Consider the following 18,020-nt stretch of genomic DNA (forward strand, 5'->3'; position numbering starts at 1 on the left):
CGTACGCACAACTCATGTGGCGTTTTAATGAAACGCATTAAACGGCTACGCATGCCGGTTTAATTGCCTACTATTACGCCCCGCGCTCAGACCAGTCTGTGTTCTGTGCTCGAAAATCACGTGACACGTTTCCGGCGCAATTTCACGGGACTCATTCATCGGTACCTCGTTTGCAGGACACGCGGCATTATTGTCGCTGAATCAGAGATATTATCCTTTTTCTTTTTTTTTTTTTCGAGCGAATCGCAAATCGAAATGTTGCACTTCTCTTGAGAATTTTAAAGCGTCATGGGAGAACATCATTTGGACTGGAAATGATGCTCATGTTTGAGAATTTTTCCGAGAGGTACTAGGGTTCTAATTTGAATAGTTTTTCAAATGTATTTGGGGATGCGTAATTTCGAGAATACTTCTACCAAGTTTTAATTAAATATGATAATTTGTTTAGAAAATAGAAACGTTCTGAATTGAATAGGGCAAGAATTTTTTTAAATAAAATTCTATAATATACACTTTCAACTATTGAAATTTGTGAAACGTATTTACGATTAACTGTAACGAAATTGAAAAGGTATAGCTTGCTTTTTAGAGGCCATCAAAAATCAGCTATTTTCGGTCATTCCAGCTTGATGAAAAATCCACCGCTTTCGAATGATACACAAAGCTTGTCACAGTAACTCTGACGAAAGATCAAACGGATGAAACTTTGCCAGCCACTCGTCCGGGAGCTTTTGTGGAGTTCAATCAAGAACAATTTTGCATATCTCATTCATATTAACGCGCAGACACGCCAAATTCGACGAAAATAAACGCTGGTTATTAAAATCCTTGAAGGACGCGCACGCGTTCAGAATCAAGAGATCGGATTTAATTAATGGGAAATTCAAAGAGAATTCGCCCTGAAATTCGGAACTACTTTAACCGTTCACGTTTCACGTGTAAACATTCCGTTCTCTATATCGCTATAAAAAGCGCGAACGCGGTGGAATCATTCGATACGAACTCTTCCATGTTTTATGTTAAAATTAATTGCAAATTTTTCGAAAATGATGAATGTGAGAAGGCACACGGAATTTCTTGAAGAACGACCTACATAACGTATGCAAAAGGAGGTAACAAATTCTTTCGAATAAAATATATTTTTGAATAGAAATCTCTGAACTGAAATTCATAATTAGTACTGTGTTTTATTTTATTATTGAACGAAGGTAGAATATATGATACACATAGTGCATAATTGTGTATTATGAATTATATAATATTAGTGATATGTATGTAATTATACATCGTATAATTAAATTTGAAGGGCTTTTTTGGGAATTACCGCATCCAAGATTGAGTTCATTATCGATATGTAATCGAGTTAACATACTATAATGAACTTTCATTAACTCCAAAATTATATTACACTTTAAATCAAAGGTAGAATAGGTCAATGGAAAGTCTGGCATCTATGAAATTCCATTATCCACTTACCCACAAAGTATTTCCAGAACTTATTCCTACTCCCGACGAAAAAATTAGTACAAAAAGAATGATACCGTCAGAGAATAAAGTAGCTCTTTTGTAAACCTCGTTTGGAATTCGCTTTGGCCTAAAATATTGCGCTATTGAACATCGTTTAATTTCGCCTTTCCTGTAGTTATTACCTTTTTTTCTTTATTGCAACATTTGATTGGCTAACAGCTCGCAACGAACACGACTCGGAAAATGTTATCGGAAATTATCGCGTAATTACAGAGATGAAACTCGGTGAAAGTGCGAAACGCTTTAGAAACGAGGTGAAATTATAATTTATTTCTGTCGGACGGCGCGCCCGCGATTCTTCGAGCCTGCTGAATTGCGAAATAATTTCCACAGTAAATTGTTTCGATGATGCGCCCGTTTGAATCGATAGTTCCACAGCAGCCACGTTATGACGAGAATTGTACGACGACGATGATAATTTCGGTATCATGGCGACATCAGGCCGTTTCCCCCGCCTGTTAATTATTCGCGACTTGTCGCTGTACGCCAAATAAAATTATTTTCATTTTAACACCGAGTCGCTCGAGACAAGCGTAATTGTTAATTATTGATTATTCTCCGGAGGGGGTTAAAAGTTACTTTCCATTGCGATAATTCATTTTGGATACCCATTACGAACTGAAATTTCGTATTACTCGTGGAACTATGCTGCAATCTCCAGAACGTGTACATGACTCGGTAATGATTATATACGGGAATTAGGTCGTATAGAAAGTTATGTATTTTCATAACTTTTAGGGCTTCCAGGGAATATTTGAATTTTTCCCGGTTTTAGACAGTGAAGACTTTTACAATTGGTAACATTTTCATTTGGTCTACTCAATATATCCTTTATTATTTATTTGATATCGATGTAACTATTGGAGATGTTTTAATAACAATTACAAGGGATCCTCTACTTTTGCTGAATTCAACCTTTAAATATTAATTTCTGTATTCTGTAATCTTATTACAAAGAACACATGTGCACGGACGAAATACGTAAAAGAGCAACGATCACCGAAAACGTGTTTCAACGAAACACGAACGACTTTCACAGCACGACGACTTTGTAACTTCAAACTTAACCTAATCTCCCGGAAAATTGGTACACGTGCACTAGATGCACTTTGCGGCCAACGTTCCCGTGTCATCGCAATCCAACTTTGGTGATTTAACGAGCGCGAAACTGAGAAAACTTTACGCCCGGCGCCGTATGAAAAATTAATAGAATTCACGATTAGGGTAACCGTAGGTAGACGATTTTCATGGCGTGACGCTGTTCCGCAACACTAAAGGAAAGTTTTATGGCAGCCCCGCGCTGGCTTCATGGAATATGAAACAGATTTCTTGGCGTAGAACTTGCTGACGATTCTTCCATGCTGGGCTGCTATTTAAATAAATAATATCCAAAGCAATGCTTGTATCTGTTCTCCTGTATTTTCTGTCTTTCTCTCAATCTGCACTTTAACTATCAAGTGGTAGCACGGTTCGAGGCAATCAATAACGACAGGCCTACCAATGGGAAAATAAATAGAAGCTGCTCAAGATTGTTGCTCAAGATTAGTAGACTTCAGACATTTGTGCATTCGTGACAAACATATAGAAATCAAGATATATTTAAATTTACAGTTTGCATGGACATCCACGGTTTAACACGTTGATCGCCATGTCACCCATATATGGGTGGACAGTGCTTTTCACTGAAGAACAAACAAAATTAATTTTGAATGTTCAGTAACAAAGAAAATAAATTTGAATGAAATTCTCAAACTTCAACGAAGTTATAAAAATAAATCCCACAATAAATGTTTGATTATGTAGCTTCCAATAGCCTAGAAACAAAACTTAATCACAATAGAAATTTCCAAGAGTGTCAATCTGGCAGTCAACGTGTTAATAAATAATCACAGGCGTCAGATGCTATACAAGAACTTCCTTCCCAAAATTGTCAAAGTTTCGAATCGGGAACACGTGCTAAACGCCACCGAACGCTTCGCCTGTCTCTTTTTCTGAGTATCCGGAAGTTGTAGACCTTCCTCCGCTTTTTCGTACGTCTCGAGCAAAAGCTGGAGAGCAAGTTGGTCGGAACGTGTAGGAATTTGGACGATCTTAGCTCAGGCTTGCGACACGGTGCGCTGTAACGAGAATGGACGCATCCATCACGTAGCAACTAGCCTCTAATGTTCCGACGACACGGCCGCTCTATGTTATTTACGGGATTCCCAAACCCGTAGTGCTGTCGTCAGTGGTGGGCTCAAGATCGGATCGGATCGCCTCGAACCTTTAACGACGGATTCGAATCGCCTCGAACGTTATTCGGGACCGAGTCGTCTTGAATTGCTTGATTGAACTTGAAACTATGGATAGGTCTCGAAGCATCGATCGGTCTTTAAGGTCTTGAGACCTGGACCGCAAGACCTGGACGATAATGAATTCGTTATAGGGCCTTGGAACTTTTAAAAAGTCTGAGATATTTTCTATTTATTCAAGGTAGAAGTTAATTCTATGCCTTTATATTCGATCATTTATGTAACTCTAGTTTAAATAGATTTTGGTGCATTTGGTGGAACTATACTTGTACTGGCAGTATGTACAATATAAGTTTAGTTAAAAGTTGTCGATGTTAATAATATTTTCATAAGTGAAACGATTTATTAAAATTTAAACTGCTATTGCAGTGTACCAACTTCATTTAGAAAAACAAAGGTTCCCAAGAAGCTACATAAACCTATAAGATTATTATTTATCTTTGCGAGTTGTTCGTCAGATTCGAATAATGCATACAGCGATTCGAATCTCGGGAGGTTCGAGAGCAGAAAGCTTTCGCAAGCCCGTCACTATCATGCATGGTACATGACGAGATCGTGCATCCAAGAGAACGATGCATACATTCGTCGGGAACGACGTCGTCCGAGCAGTTTTGCATCGTCCACTTACGCCAATTTATACTCTTCTTCTTCTGCTTCCCACTTCTTCTTAGCCTCTTCTCCCTTCCTTTTCTACCGCTGTCGCCGCTACGACCCTGTAACCACTTCTTCTCATTAGTCTAATTCACGGTTTCTGTACACCGAGTGGCACAAGCTGAAACTTGCAGCTGTAGTTAGTTTATTACCGTAAAACCATGGAAAATGGGACAAAATTGCGGAATTACCGTCGACCGAGCGAGCGTTTCCGTTAGAGCGTCCGTGTACTTCCTGTCCGACCACGACGTCGCGAAATAACGTTATTCAACACTGTTCAACTGTCTTCCTGCTCCTAAGGGAGAGGGGGGGAGGAGGAGGAGATCACGAGGAGGTTAATTGCTAGAGCTGTTTTTACATACCCGCCACTGCGACGTTTCTTGCCAATCCCGAAATTTGGGTAATTGTCGATGGATTCGTCCGTACGCCGTCTACGCGGCAGAGCTGTGACAAGACAAGGTGAAAAAGGGGACGCGAATATACGCCCGAGTACGCAGATTAGTGAAATTAAAAATAAAGGAACAAAATTAATTCGATTGCTAGCATCACGCTTTATCTATCGTTTATAAAATAGTTTTTTTTTACTACCTGTTACATAATCACAAATACAATATCATAAACATAAATATCAAAATAAGGCTCGATGAAATCTGATTTGCCACAGCGCGAAGTTTATCGTTGCGTATATTCGGTGAAGAACGTTGAATTAAATTGACGCTGTTTCATTAATTCAGCGTTGCATCGGCCACCTTGTATCAGTTCGGTGTCCCCTCGCTGATAGTGTCACGCCTGCCCGAATCATAGATTAAACAATTCAGCGACGAGCGTTTCAATTAACCCGTTCGGAGGCTGGCGTTATGCATAGTTTCGCGAAAGCTGTCAACTGGGAACGGCCCTCGGCAACGCGTCGTACCAGAGATATAGAACTTTCGGAAAGTGGTTTCCATGGATCTCTGTGGTAAAATTATGAGGACCCTTCATAGGTAGAATTGACGCGCGATGATGCGTGAAGGTGGATTGGTACACGTCAGAAAAGAACGACTGAAGGAAACTGTTTGCTCTGGTCGACGGGAAATCGGTCTCCTTGAGATAAGAAATAAGATTAAAAACAGATCGAAGGACTCAATCCAGTCGAGTTAAAGATACTTCGTTACCTGTTATTCGAGTAACAGTTGAACTAGTCTCTCGTCGAATTCCTCAAAATGCAATTTCGCGACGCGACTCGTGTAATCTCGGCGGCGAACCGAACAGATCATAATGAACGGCGGAAATGATCATAACGCTCGCGTAAAAGGCGTTACTGGCACGTTAATGTGGTATACGTGGTCACGAAATCGCGAAGTGCGCGTCGTTAGGCGAATGAAATAGCGAAGTGGAGAACACCAAACGACGAACCATTTCGGATGAGACACAACTAGTGAGTTAGCCTCGTCTGACGTGAACAGGGGTAAATTTACTGTGAAACTATCAAGCTTGCCCCTATGCCCAGTAGAAGAGGCTGCCAAGAGCTGCTTTTTCCTTGCCTTTTTAATTTAACTACATATACTTTCCATGGAAAAAATTTTGTTTGTTTTGTAAATACCTTCCAAATATTTACCAAATTTTATTTGAAACTTAACATCAACCATGGCGGCGCTTCAAGCACGAATGTTTGAAACGAAATGCTTTCAAATAATTAACGTACAATCCTGTTTACGAAAAAAAATTTTAAGTCTCCGTTTCCACTCCAGAAAAAATCAGTCGAAATGAGAAAGTCTTGAAAAGGAAGTCCTGTTTAAAATCCATAATGAACGATATTAAGACGTATCCAGTAGTTTCCTGAACTAATTTCCTGAAGTTTCCTCTTATTCCCGGGCTCTAGCATTTTTAAGTGATTAAGGGAAACCGAGGATCGAAAACTTTCATCCACGTGCAGCTAAAGACGGTATATCGATAACACGTCAGATTAAAGGATTAAAGGGGAAGATTGAAACGGAGGAAACCGTGTGACGAGAACTCTGCTAGATAATTCCGATCGAGATTCGATATAAGGAAACTGTATTTTCCGTAAAAATGTTTGAAAAGACGATTTACTTTATTCTTGAGTGTTTTAATGAAACATCATTGGAAATATTAGTGCGTGTATTATTATAAATATTACATCGAATAATCTAACTCTAACTAATTCCAATATCGATACATTCATTTAAAATATTTATGAAGGAACAGTCACATGTATTAAAAAATATATAATTTGATCGGAACATTGTAACCCGTTTTTATTATTTTTTAGATTATTACAGTTTACGTTTTAACGCGTTTTTGCTCGAGTCGGCTTTATCCGTCAATTTGTCGGTTTTTAGGAAAATGAGGGAAGTTTTAATTAAAACGAAATCCGCACAAAATCGTGCCAATTACGGGGAAGTATCAAAGCAAAATGTTACAACTGAAAGTACGCGAGTCAGCTTTCATGTAACGATGTAAACGAAATTTCGCAACACGTGAAGTGACAACAAAGAAAAATGGAAAAACGTGGAACCGTGAATTTTTCAATTCGTCCAGGTGTGAAAATCAGAAAAGCGCGAATAATACAATCCACAGAATCCAACGAGATATCGAGTAGATAAAAATACGAAATTGCAATATATAATAATTGAATTATGGTTGAAATTATGTCATGAAATCGATAGGTATATACGAGTTTGTGTTCGGTATAATTAAAATGGCAATGAAATTGTATGTAGCATTTAGAATTATGGTAAAATACAGGTGACATAAACGGAACACAATTTAAATTAAACATATATATATCAATATATAACCTCATAAATATTTCAAATCAATTCACGTAAATCTTAATAGAAGTCGTTCTTTACAAGGATGTAATTATTCTTATAAACGGACTCCCTGGAAACGTTTAAAAAACAGCATCGTCTATAAAGAAGTTACAGCTCGAACGAAATAAATTTTCTACTCGGCATTTTCGAAAAATGTTTAAACAAGCAACCTGACGCGTTTCCCGAGCCAGCAGCTGGCGGATTAAGCCCGAACAAACTTCGCGAAACGAAAACAATGGAAAGAGGAAAGTTTCGAATTTCCTCGAACCCGAGGAACTTCGGGATTACTTCACTTGTAAACATTTGAATGGAGTGAAACACGATCCCGGCGAATGGAGCCGCGCAAAGTCGTCGGCCAAAAGGAGAACGGTGGCGGTGTCGAACCCGCTCGAAGATTTCCCCGTGCTTAAAGCGCGGGAACTCGGGCGTGGAGTCAAAGAACGGTCGCCGGCTCGTTAAAATCGCAAGATTACAGATTCCCTGACTGAAGAGCTAATGCTGGCGAATCTAGTCGCGCGGAAAGAGATGGAAAATGTCACCGTCGAACGAAAGTAATCAAGGGATACATTGAGCGCGTAAGATCGCTGAAAAACGAACGGGCAGAGAGGGGAGCGAGACGGGGAGAAGGCTGAAAGAGCGGTGAAAAAGGAAACGTTCGGTCGAGGACGCAGACGAAAAGAACGAGTCGCACGTAACGAAGGCGGTCGTTCCGAGTAATCAACGGAGAGCGAAATAAACGACCGTCGTCGATGAAAGAGACTAAGTACATGGATAGGGAACAAGTGTCTTTCTTAAACAGCGGAGGGTACGAGGAAGGGTGCAGAGAAAATGACTAAAGAGCGCTCGAACGCTGGACCGTAGAAAACTCGCGAGCTTGCTCGAATGAAAGTCCCCGATACTTCAATCGCGACGCTCGGAAACTGTTTAACGAAAGGGGGGATTCGACTGTGCAATAGAGTCTTAAAATTGCGTTTTGTCACTCGATCTCGGAATCCACCGGTATGAAAGCAACGAAATTTTCTGGAATTTTTAATTTTTTTCAAGGAGGAATTTTAAGTGGATTTTTATATGCTTTAACCGAACGCACAAAAACCAGAGTAATTTTGATCTGTAAATTGATTTTGATACTCAAATGTATTGTCTCGCTTTAATAGTGCTACATTGAATTAACAATAAGCAGCTCGAACGCGCTCGAACGAGACACGAGGAATCCGGGTACGTGTTTGTTTAAAGACGACGCAAATACTGGTATTTAACTGCTAATTAAACGCTCGTTGTTATCCAAACCGTGTAATATAACGATGCGATACGCACCGATGTCATCGTGATTTTCATCGATAATATCGCTATTGCGTTCATCTAACTTCGTTTGCGACTCTAAACGCGAGATCGGTGGACAACCGTTTTACGGCCTGATTGGTACCTCGTTTATATCGCATCGTAGCTAAACTCTCGCAATGTCAATCGCGAGATATTTTTCAATTGTTCTTATATCCCCAAGTCGCCATTAAAGTAAGAATAAGCTGAAGCAAAGTACACTTCGCTTTAAAGTGTTGAGAAATAAGTAAGGATATGAAGTGCAGTATCGCTTTATCCTTGTTTGTAAATCAAAGTCACTCTCGCCACCTTAATGAAAAGTCTTTTTCACTTAACGGTACACTATAACACCGTGAATTTCTATTCGCTCCTTATCCTTCCCCGGTCGATTTAACTTTCCTGCACTCCACCGCGCAGCCCTTTTACCCGACAAGGGGTCGAAAGAAGTCCTCCCCCGTTACAGGGGTAGCAAAAGTTGTAACCCCGTAAATATACTGGGTGAGTCGCGAGTAACACATCGTCCGAACGTCACCAACCGGACCAAAGGTTGAAAATAAAAATAAAATAAAAAATGTAGGAACAATTGTAAACCTACATCCTCTGTTTCCGCGATCTTCCGTCACCTTTTGAGTGATGCGAGGTCTGTGTGTAACGATTTTTATGTTACCATTTAGTAGAGAATAATTTTGTTTACTTACTAAAATTGGGATAATCCATGATAGGACGACGGTATCGACTTTTTCAGAATCGAAGAGGATTTGCTCTTTACTTCCAAAAGACAATTTATGTTGCAACAGTGACTGAAATTGGGCGACGAGTGTACTACAGTGTTTGTGCATGCAACAAAACACTCGTGTATCCCAAAGAGAAAACAAATATGGGCTCGAAACGTGAATTCAAATAAAACGATAAAATATTGAATTCCGAGATACTTAGGTCTTTGGTTTCTCGGGGTTCACCCTGTACAGCTCGACGTTCGCTTCAAGATTCGTTAATAAAGAGAGGAGGCAAAGAAGGCTTTCGTATACAACGATTAATCACGTCAGTGACGCTTAAGGCAGGCTTTGTGGAGGCGTTAGAAGATAACCGCAAAGATTACCCGAAGTTTAAAAGCCACCCCTTCGTCGTTGCGTCTTTGACGCTCTGCTAGCGCCGCCGAGATTACCATTTCGTTTCTCTTTATTTTTTGATACTTTCAATCGTAGCGACACCGACGTTGATTCGTGCCGTTGAACCGTCGCTCGACTTCCGGAAAATCGCGATTCGGTGGCCGCTCGCAACAATGGATTTGCATTATCAAGAATTTCCGAACGATCTGGGAGGGTAGGAGCCGGGGGTAGTTGGAAAGCATCGAGGAAGAAAAATCGGGGAATAATAATTTTCGCTGAACTGGGCGCGCAAACGTGACCCGAAACGTAGATAGCGAGGGAATGATTTGTTCATCCCCTATTGCATAATGTACCTGATCACGAATGAAAGTAATTCCTGTTGATTTCGTGGTGGAAATTGCACAGAATTTGCTAAACCGTTGGATTACTCGCGTAATAATCTTGTTGGTTGGGTAATTTGTTAGTCGGATCGAATATTAATTTATTCACGAATATATGAGCGTATGTAAATGTATTAGAAATTAAGAAATAATTTCTACTTCGAAGTATGAGTTATTTTGGTGATTACAGTTATGAATCGTACGCGGAAATATATTTGATAGGATTATAGTCTTCACAGAGGGCCTGTAGAAGCTACGTTAAGCAAACATTTTTAGGAAAACTAGCAAAATAAAATAAAGATACACGTGTGATTATAGAAATGGTAATAAAAATTGGAATAATGAAAATTGAAGCTGTATCCTATATGAAAAAAGTTATGTACATGACAGACGTACACAATTCTTTATATTTGAAAGGGCAATTTAAATTATATTACGTCGTTAACTTCTCGTAGATACCAGTACATTGCTACTTTTGTATAAATGCTGTTACAATGTACAGAACCTGCGTAGAGCTCGTTAAAACTATGTTTACTGCGCTTTATTTGATTCTTATTATACGTAAATTCTATCTTCTATTCTATTTTCTTCACCGCTGCTTACTATTTTCTACGGAAACACTAGGAAACATTATACAGTAACACGAAAGAAGCAAAGGAAAATTTGAAACTGTAAAAAGAAAGATTTCCTTTAAAAAAAAACAAATCATCTACGCGCAACGAACGTCGCGAAAAATTGAAAATTAACAATCTACAGAAAGCAGATGTTTATCGAGGATAGAGTAACATCTTTCAGTAAGTCTGTCGCATACCAACACCAGCACTCAGGCTTTTTTCCCACCGAGAGAAATGAAACATAACCTAGCGTAATTATTAATATACGCGCAGCTTGAACCTTTACGTAAACGCTTAGTTCTTCGCTGAATTGCATGCGGGCGTAGATACTGTAACAATATTCGTGGCTCAACACGCAGGGTAGTCGTGCATCCTGGTAGTAATTGCATTCCGTAGCTGCATGCCAATGTGTTAGATGTTTCCCCACCGAGGCACAGACCGGGTCAGCGATGCACATCGCCGCAGACAATTCGAGAGGACTCGTTATTAAAGTGCTCCTTAACACTTCCTACTCGCACGAAGCGGGGTTGCGTCCCGCTGAAACATGGAACGCACGAACGATATCCGTCTATGGATATCGAGTAGCGTGCGACAGAGTCTCGTGGGCGAGCTGAACACGTTGTTGAACTGGTCTAGTCACTTCAGATTTAATTGGAAAAATATTTTTGTCAAACTGAGTTTGTTGCGTACTTTTTTTACGAATATCCTGCGCAAAGCCGGATCGGCAGTAGAAATTTCGGGAACTATTGGGTTTGGTGCGAAGATAGGTATCACCAGAAATGAAGAGATTCTTATGTTCCCATACAATTTGTCTGAATACTTCAAATATTTTATAATTACCGGCAAAAATCGAGCTAGAAGTCTCCACTGTAAAGTTCCTCGTTTTCAAAGTTGTCTACCCCAAAAACAGAGCCTCGTACAAAATGATTTCGTTGGATCAGAAATAGACGTATCAGGAAAGCGAAGCGAAAGAGATCAAAGAAAAGCGCGGAAAACAAACGAGACGCGTTGTTGTACAAACCGCTAAAATTTTAATGCGCGGCCGTAAACGAGACATTAGCTCGCATAACAGCAGACCGTGCGTTAAAGCATTACTGCGCGAGAGCAAAAGTTTCGAAACTATACTAAGACAAGTCTGGAGAGCAACGAGCACGAGAGAATCGGCGCATTAAACGGGAGCACACCACAGCGAGCATGTAAAAGACAAGCTGTAACAAGTTCTCTCGACACCAGGCGGCGAGCGTTTTGGCCGTGGTCACAATTAAGACCAGAGCAAAAAGAAAAAGAAAGAAAGAGACAAAGAAGCAAAGCATTTGTTTTCGTCTGCGCGTACAAACGCACGTAAGTACGCTTCTGTATTTCTGTGTCTGTTACAAGCTCGATTCTAACCCCCTGACCGTAGCCTCGAGTGTACTGTGCGCTTTTTTACGATCTTCCCTTTCGTTCTTCGCCCGCCTAATTTCTTTCTCTCTTTATCCCCTCGTCTGTGCACCCATTCGTTGTAACGAGGAACGAACCCACAAAGAATCGGCGGGAACGCTGCCTCGAGTCGCGCAGAATGAATGGGCGACGGTGTAATCGTGTATACGGTGTGCTCTTCCCTGAAACGCGAGCGTAAAACGAGAGATCTAGGATCCAGGGGCTACCTTGAACCGTGGAACACGAATTTCTCTGGCGAATATTCCCTGCGCGCGACGTTCGGCAGTGTTGCAATGGAGCACCGGGTATATTGGGTATTAGACACCTTGCTGGATTGTCGAGATAGACTCCTGCTTTTAAGTGAGAAATTCGAGACCGATGGTGCACTTGAAAGTGGGTTGAGCCATTTTCGATTCAACCCGATTTTGGAGTAACGAGTAGTACTTGATGAAATTTTGTATCGATGCTTCGTTGTGTTCCGTCCTTCCACCGTGAGCCACAACAGTTGATTCGCGTACTCGTCGCTCGCTGAAACGATAATAGCGCTCAGTCGCGGGTTTTCGCTTAAGCGTGTTCCACGGACTCGTTTCCTCGCAATTATTCAGTGTACGTGGAGAAATGAATGTGCTTAGTCGTAAGATCGAATGTAAGATTACCAGGGGAGTGAGAAAACACGAGAGTTTCACGATGATGGCGAACGATAGATCTCGGACACCACCCCTCGCAGTCTTTCATTCGCGACGACTAATTGAGTGGATCGCCGATCCATTACCGTGACTAATCGCCGTCTTTCTGTGTTTTTTTTTTTCCTTCGGGGTATCTTCGGGAACACCCCGAATTCAGGGACGTACTTCAATTGCATCATGTTCATGGTGGCGATGAGCGTCCTTATGACGGTGATGGTGCTCAACTATCATCACAGAACGCCCGACAGATACGTGATGCCGGATTGGGTAAGAAACTCGTCCAGACGTAATTTTACGTTTCCGTTTCCATTTTGTTTCGCGTTTTGCCGATCAGAGAGGGGCAGCTTCTTTCTTAGATGCGTTTCACGTTGATGCTCGAACGTTGCCAGCGTTTACCTTTACCCTAATGGTTTCTGCTCGCGAGAAGAATAAAGTAAATTGATACGAGCTCACCAAAAGGGTTGATTGAAGTTGCTCCTTACTTGCAAAAATAAATAATGAAACGAGAATTCAATGCAGAAGAAATTTATAGATAAAATGAAGTAGAGTTTTAAAAATGATCTCCCTTTTATTCTTCCGCGATTAAATGATTTCACTCGGGATTTAAACGCATCCTTTTTCGCTGTAGAGTGTTCCCACTATTACAACATAGAATTAAAACATCCTGAATTACGCGTGCCTGTATTCATAATATTTATGGGTAAATTGAACATGGAATTGAGTATTATTATTAATGAATCTCGTTGTAATATATAACTCGCGTATTTCGTAATCCCTGTTTCAATATTAATACGTTAAATGCGCTTCATCTAAATACAGCCGCATAATTATGAAGCGGCAGGCGTAAATGAGATGTACAGTTACCGTAAGAATTAGTTCAATTTAGAAAATTGCGTTCCAGGTTTATAATACAAAAGACCAACGAATTGAACGGATATTAACGTTTAATAACATTGTTGGAGTTTATTAAGAGGATTGTCATAGGATTGTATCTCGTTATTTTTCATTGTTATTACCAAACTGCGAGTATTTATATGCCAGTTCGTATTTTTTCGAATTCAGATAAGAGATTTAAATAAAAATATCTTTCATCTTCTTACACGGTACTTATTTAAAACTACGTATTTCATTGTTGACTTGTTCGCGGTTTTGGAATTGTGAAAAGCAAAGAAAATGTAGTACTTTTCATAGGGGAAAAATAGTTTGAAAAACATTTATCTTAAAGCTGACCATCATCGTTTCAGCGCACGGCGAGCATGCGAACCAGTGGTGGCGTGCTCGTCATGCCTGGCTCTACCATTACTATGACTAAACAGTGAATTATAAATCCGATGTACAAATACAAATCACTCAAATTTCTCACTGAAAAATCTTCTAACAAAATGTCTGCGCTCCCGCGAAACTAATTAACCAGGAAATTTGTTTAGTTGAACGCGAATGGTTTTCTACAATGGTAGAGAAAGAATACCGATGCATAAAACCAGTTTAAAGCTCCGACCTTATCCGCGGTGGCCATTAGAGCCGTTTGAGATGGTGCTTTAGTTGCTGAAAGTTTAAAGCGCCTTCGAGGCGTTAGCACATCCTCTTGACCGTTGATTACTAGAAGTTTCATAAACCGAGGGGAAAACGTACTTCAAGTAGAGACAAGAATCCTACAGCTAGAAAAAAAATTCCCGGTGGTAGTTTTCCTTGCCATTAAGTCCCGGTGGAAGTGAGCCCCCGGAGTGACCCAACTTTATGCAAATAACAAAAAGAAATCACGGCGTGCACACTGCTGGGGCAAGAATTAAATTTACAAATACGAGAGGTAAACATTCGTAATTTAATAACGTCTGATCTATCTCCATGAGTAAACGTCGTGTCTTATCGTGACTGGAGCAAACGAAGTTTCTTGTTGCGAGTTAAAAGTAAGAATCTCCTCCAGACTGTTGAATAATTAAATGTTAGAAAATAATATATTGCCATCGCAGTGAAGCAAGTGTTCTTTTGAAGGCAACCAAATCGAAAAGAAATTACCCTGGGTACATGATATTATCGAGCAAGGTTTCGTTAAATCGAGACGTACAACTTTAAGCACACGTATCATCTATCCTCAGAAACCTGTTTAATATTTGCTTCTTGCGTTCCACGTAGATAAAATCGGTGCTTCTGAAATGGCTACCGTGGATGATACGCATGAGTCGTCCGGGAAAGGACCTCTCGGCGAAGAATCTTTTTTTATCCAACCGGATGAAGGACCCGGTGCTGAGAGAAGGAGGTAGTAAGAGTCTGATGGCAAACGTTTTAGGACTCGACGATGACTTTTGTCACAGAAATAGCGCAGCAAATCCATCTTCCGGATACACCAGGTAACGTTGTATCTTCTTAACTTCGAGTATTTGTTATTTCTACCATGAAATCGTTCCTGTTATAAACACAAGAAACGAGCATCGTTTCGTAAAATTCAAATAAACTTGAGAACATTATAAAAGGTGGAATTTATCGTTCGTCTTCTTATTCGTTTAACTTTTTGAAATTAGGTGGGTTTAAAACTACCCCAGCTTTTGCTTAGCTTTACTATCAAAATTTTTCATTCGTGTGGCAATATTATGAACAACAAGGTTGCTAACACTATTCATCGATGTGCAACTTGAATTTTATTTTTCTTCTATAATCGTGAGCCTCGAAGAGTGAAATAATCGTGACTAGCGCGATATTAACATTCTATGTAAATGAGCTGAAAATTGGCTCCACCGATGCGTGATTTCAAATCAACATAGTCAGGATGACGAAGTAATTCAACGCGCGTAGTCCTCGTTCCACAGAGCGTTCCACATCGAATCAGTCTCGATATGTGACGTGATAACGTTGTAAAATGTCGGCAGATAATTTTAGCAAATTGTATCGGAACGGATGAATTTCATCGCTTAGATAATCGTGTTATCATACGAAGCACAAAGGCTAGCGGTGGATTATAGACTGGAATAGTTTGTTAGACTCTGTTATTCCATGTAATTCCCACAAATGATAGGTCATTCCATGAATTCACGCCACTCGTTCTGCTATTCGAATTAAAATGAGAAAAAATGTAATCACTGGGCTGCAGATGTCTATGCAAATTCTTATTTTTACTAATTCTTTTACTGAAGCTTTTTACTAAGTACAAGCACAAACCGCGTCACGAATTTATACGATACGAATCGGAAAAATCTAATTATATTCTGCCATCTATAAAATATCTGTGAAACAGTTGAATTTAATATCCAGGAGAACATTATCGTATTCGCGCAAAGCTCGAAATACTGCGACGAGCATTGATTAAAGGCTCGGTTCGCCTGATTACCAGGTCTTGTTTTCTTTTTTATCTCCATATCTTTCAATAAAGTGTCCGAATCTCGAAATACAGAATCCTCGGGACAGAAATTCGTTTGCATTTTCAATCTATTGCCCCTCCCCTCCTTGGTTGAGGATTTTCTCTTTTCCTTTGGTGCCTGTCTGTGATACCTTCCCGATATCGAATGCCAGTTCAGAAATCTCTGGTCAAATAATTCTGTATGCCCACTGTCTACCAGACAGAAAGCTCCGTGAAAGTTTATTTGCGAAACACTCCAGCGTGAGATATTCCGCGAACGTTCGAGTGGACTTTAGCAGAGAAAAGCATTATCTACGATTTGCAAGATCTAAATACGAAATCATTTATTATTGTACCACTCATTTTTCACATTTCTGGTTAACACTAGAATAGTTTTTGGTCGAAACCAGCGTTTCTACTTATTGCTAATTGTATCGTTGTACGAACAGGACAGAGCTAATGTAATCCCTCCAAACGTGGCATTCTAACTCATCCTCGCTGAGATGCAATATTCACGCATTCAAAGTCAAACTATAGCTGCTACGCTATTGATTCGCCGCAAGGGGCAACTATGCATCTCGAGATCAATCATTAACGCAACCAATGACGATTCTGTGGCGTAATCAATTCGTAAGAAGCTAGATAATAGGTCACCGTAGACATCATAATGAAGACATCTGACGTAATTCGGTTACGTGGCGGAACCTGATCGTTTCAATTGTCATCTTGAACATGTTCCAACAATCAATACAATCCAAAACAAAAATGAGGGATATTTAGTGACAGGCCTATTCTAATTATATTAACTCCAGCGACAAGTCTCAAGCAAGTCGATCTCTTTTCTTCTCCTCATTTCTACTACTGCAAAATAGTTTTTCTTAAATGATAGTTTCTCCAGAATTTTTTCTCTTTCTTTTTTAAATTCAATCCTCGTTCCTTTTATTTTCTAATAAATTTGTTGTTCGATTGTTTGACAGTAACACGGCGTTCGGCACACCGATATCCACCGGAAGACCAGCGACGGTCGAGGACACATCGGTGTCGTTACCCCTCAATGGTATGCAGCAAGAGCTGCGCACGATTCTTAAAGAATTGCGATTCATTACGGATCTTATGAAAAAAGCGGAAGAAGAGGACGAGACCGTCAACGATTGGAAATTCGCCGCCATGGTGGTGGACAGGTTGAACATATTTCACTTTTCTTATTTTACGAAAACCTCTTTAAAAGTCTCCGTACGGGACCGAACTGGTAACTTTTATCGAGGTGTCGGTGCATTCGATTGATCCAAGAACGATTTCTATGTTTATTTCCAAAATTGTACGACCTTATACTAAAATCTAAATATATTTTAAGTTTCAAAATGTCACTAAATAACCATTCGTTTCTTTTAATCGCAGGTTTTGTTTGTACACCTTCACGTTGTTCACGCTCGTGGTTACGATATTCATTTTGAGTCGTGCGCCACACATAATCGTCCAGTAAATAGACTGCCCCGGTCAAGTTACCGAAACAATGCACAAAAAATGCCAAAGGTAACTATAACATTAATTAATTAAAAAATATATACTCCACTACCTTCCAGACAGTGTAATTTTTATTAACGTGAAGTATCGATATACCAACCAAACTGTTCGTCGCTTTTCCAACGAAATTGACACGTAAATTTGTAATAATGTTGTCAGAATGCGCTCACGTGTTGTTTCATTCGAATATCATGTAACATCGGACTTAACGTGAAGCGAGAGACACGCGAAAAGCAGAATTAATACAGTGCGGGAACGTTAATTTGTTTTACATAACGAGGTTAGCATGTCCGTTGCCGCGTCGATAATTTCTTCGAAACGGTGTACAATTTTCTGCGAATAATGGACAATGCCA

At 40.0% G+C, this 18,020-nt stretch overlaps 1 protein-coding gene across 3 annotated transcripts in view; it reads left to right on the forward strand.

Moving 5' to 3' along the window:
* LOC128873658 (neuronal acetylcholine receptor subunit alpha-7) overlaps positions 1-18,020 on the forward strand; it is a 266,898-nt gene that overhangs the window by 233,981 nt on the left and 14,897 nt on the right. For all 3 annotated transcript variants that reach the window (XM_054117370.1, XM_054117367.1, XM_054117368.1), the window contains 4 exons: positions 12,968-13,077; positions 14,944-15,158; positions 17,119-17,322; positions 17,540-17,674. In XM_054117370.1, the coding sequence (XP_053973345.1) occupies positions 12,968-13,077; positions 14,944-15,158; positions 17,119-17,322; positions 17,540-17,624 (614 nt within the window). In that variant the 3' untranslated portion in view covers positions 17,625-17,674. The remainder of the gene's footprint in view (positions 1-12,967; positions 13,078-14,943; positions 15,159-17,118; positions 17,323-17,539; positions 17,675-18,020) is intronic.

Source organism: Hylaeus volcanicus, chromosome 3 (genome assembly GCF_026283585.1).
Source record: "Hylaeus volcanicus isolate JK05 chromosome 3, UHH_iyHylVolc1.0_haploid, whole genome shotgun sequence".
Lineage (NCBI taxonomy): Eukaryota > Metazoa > Arthropoda > Insecta > Hymenoptera > Colletidae > Hylaeus > Hylaeus volcanicus.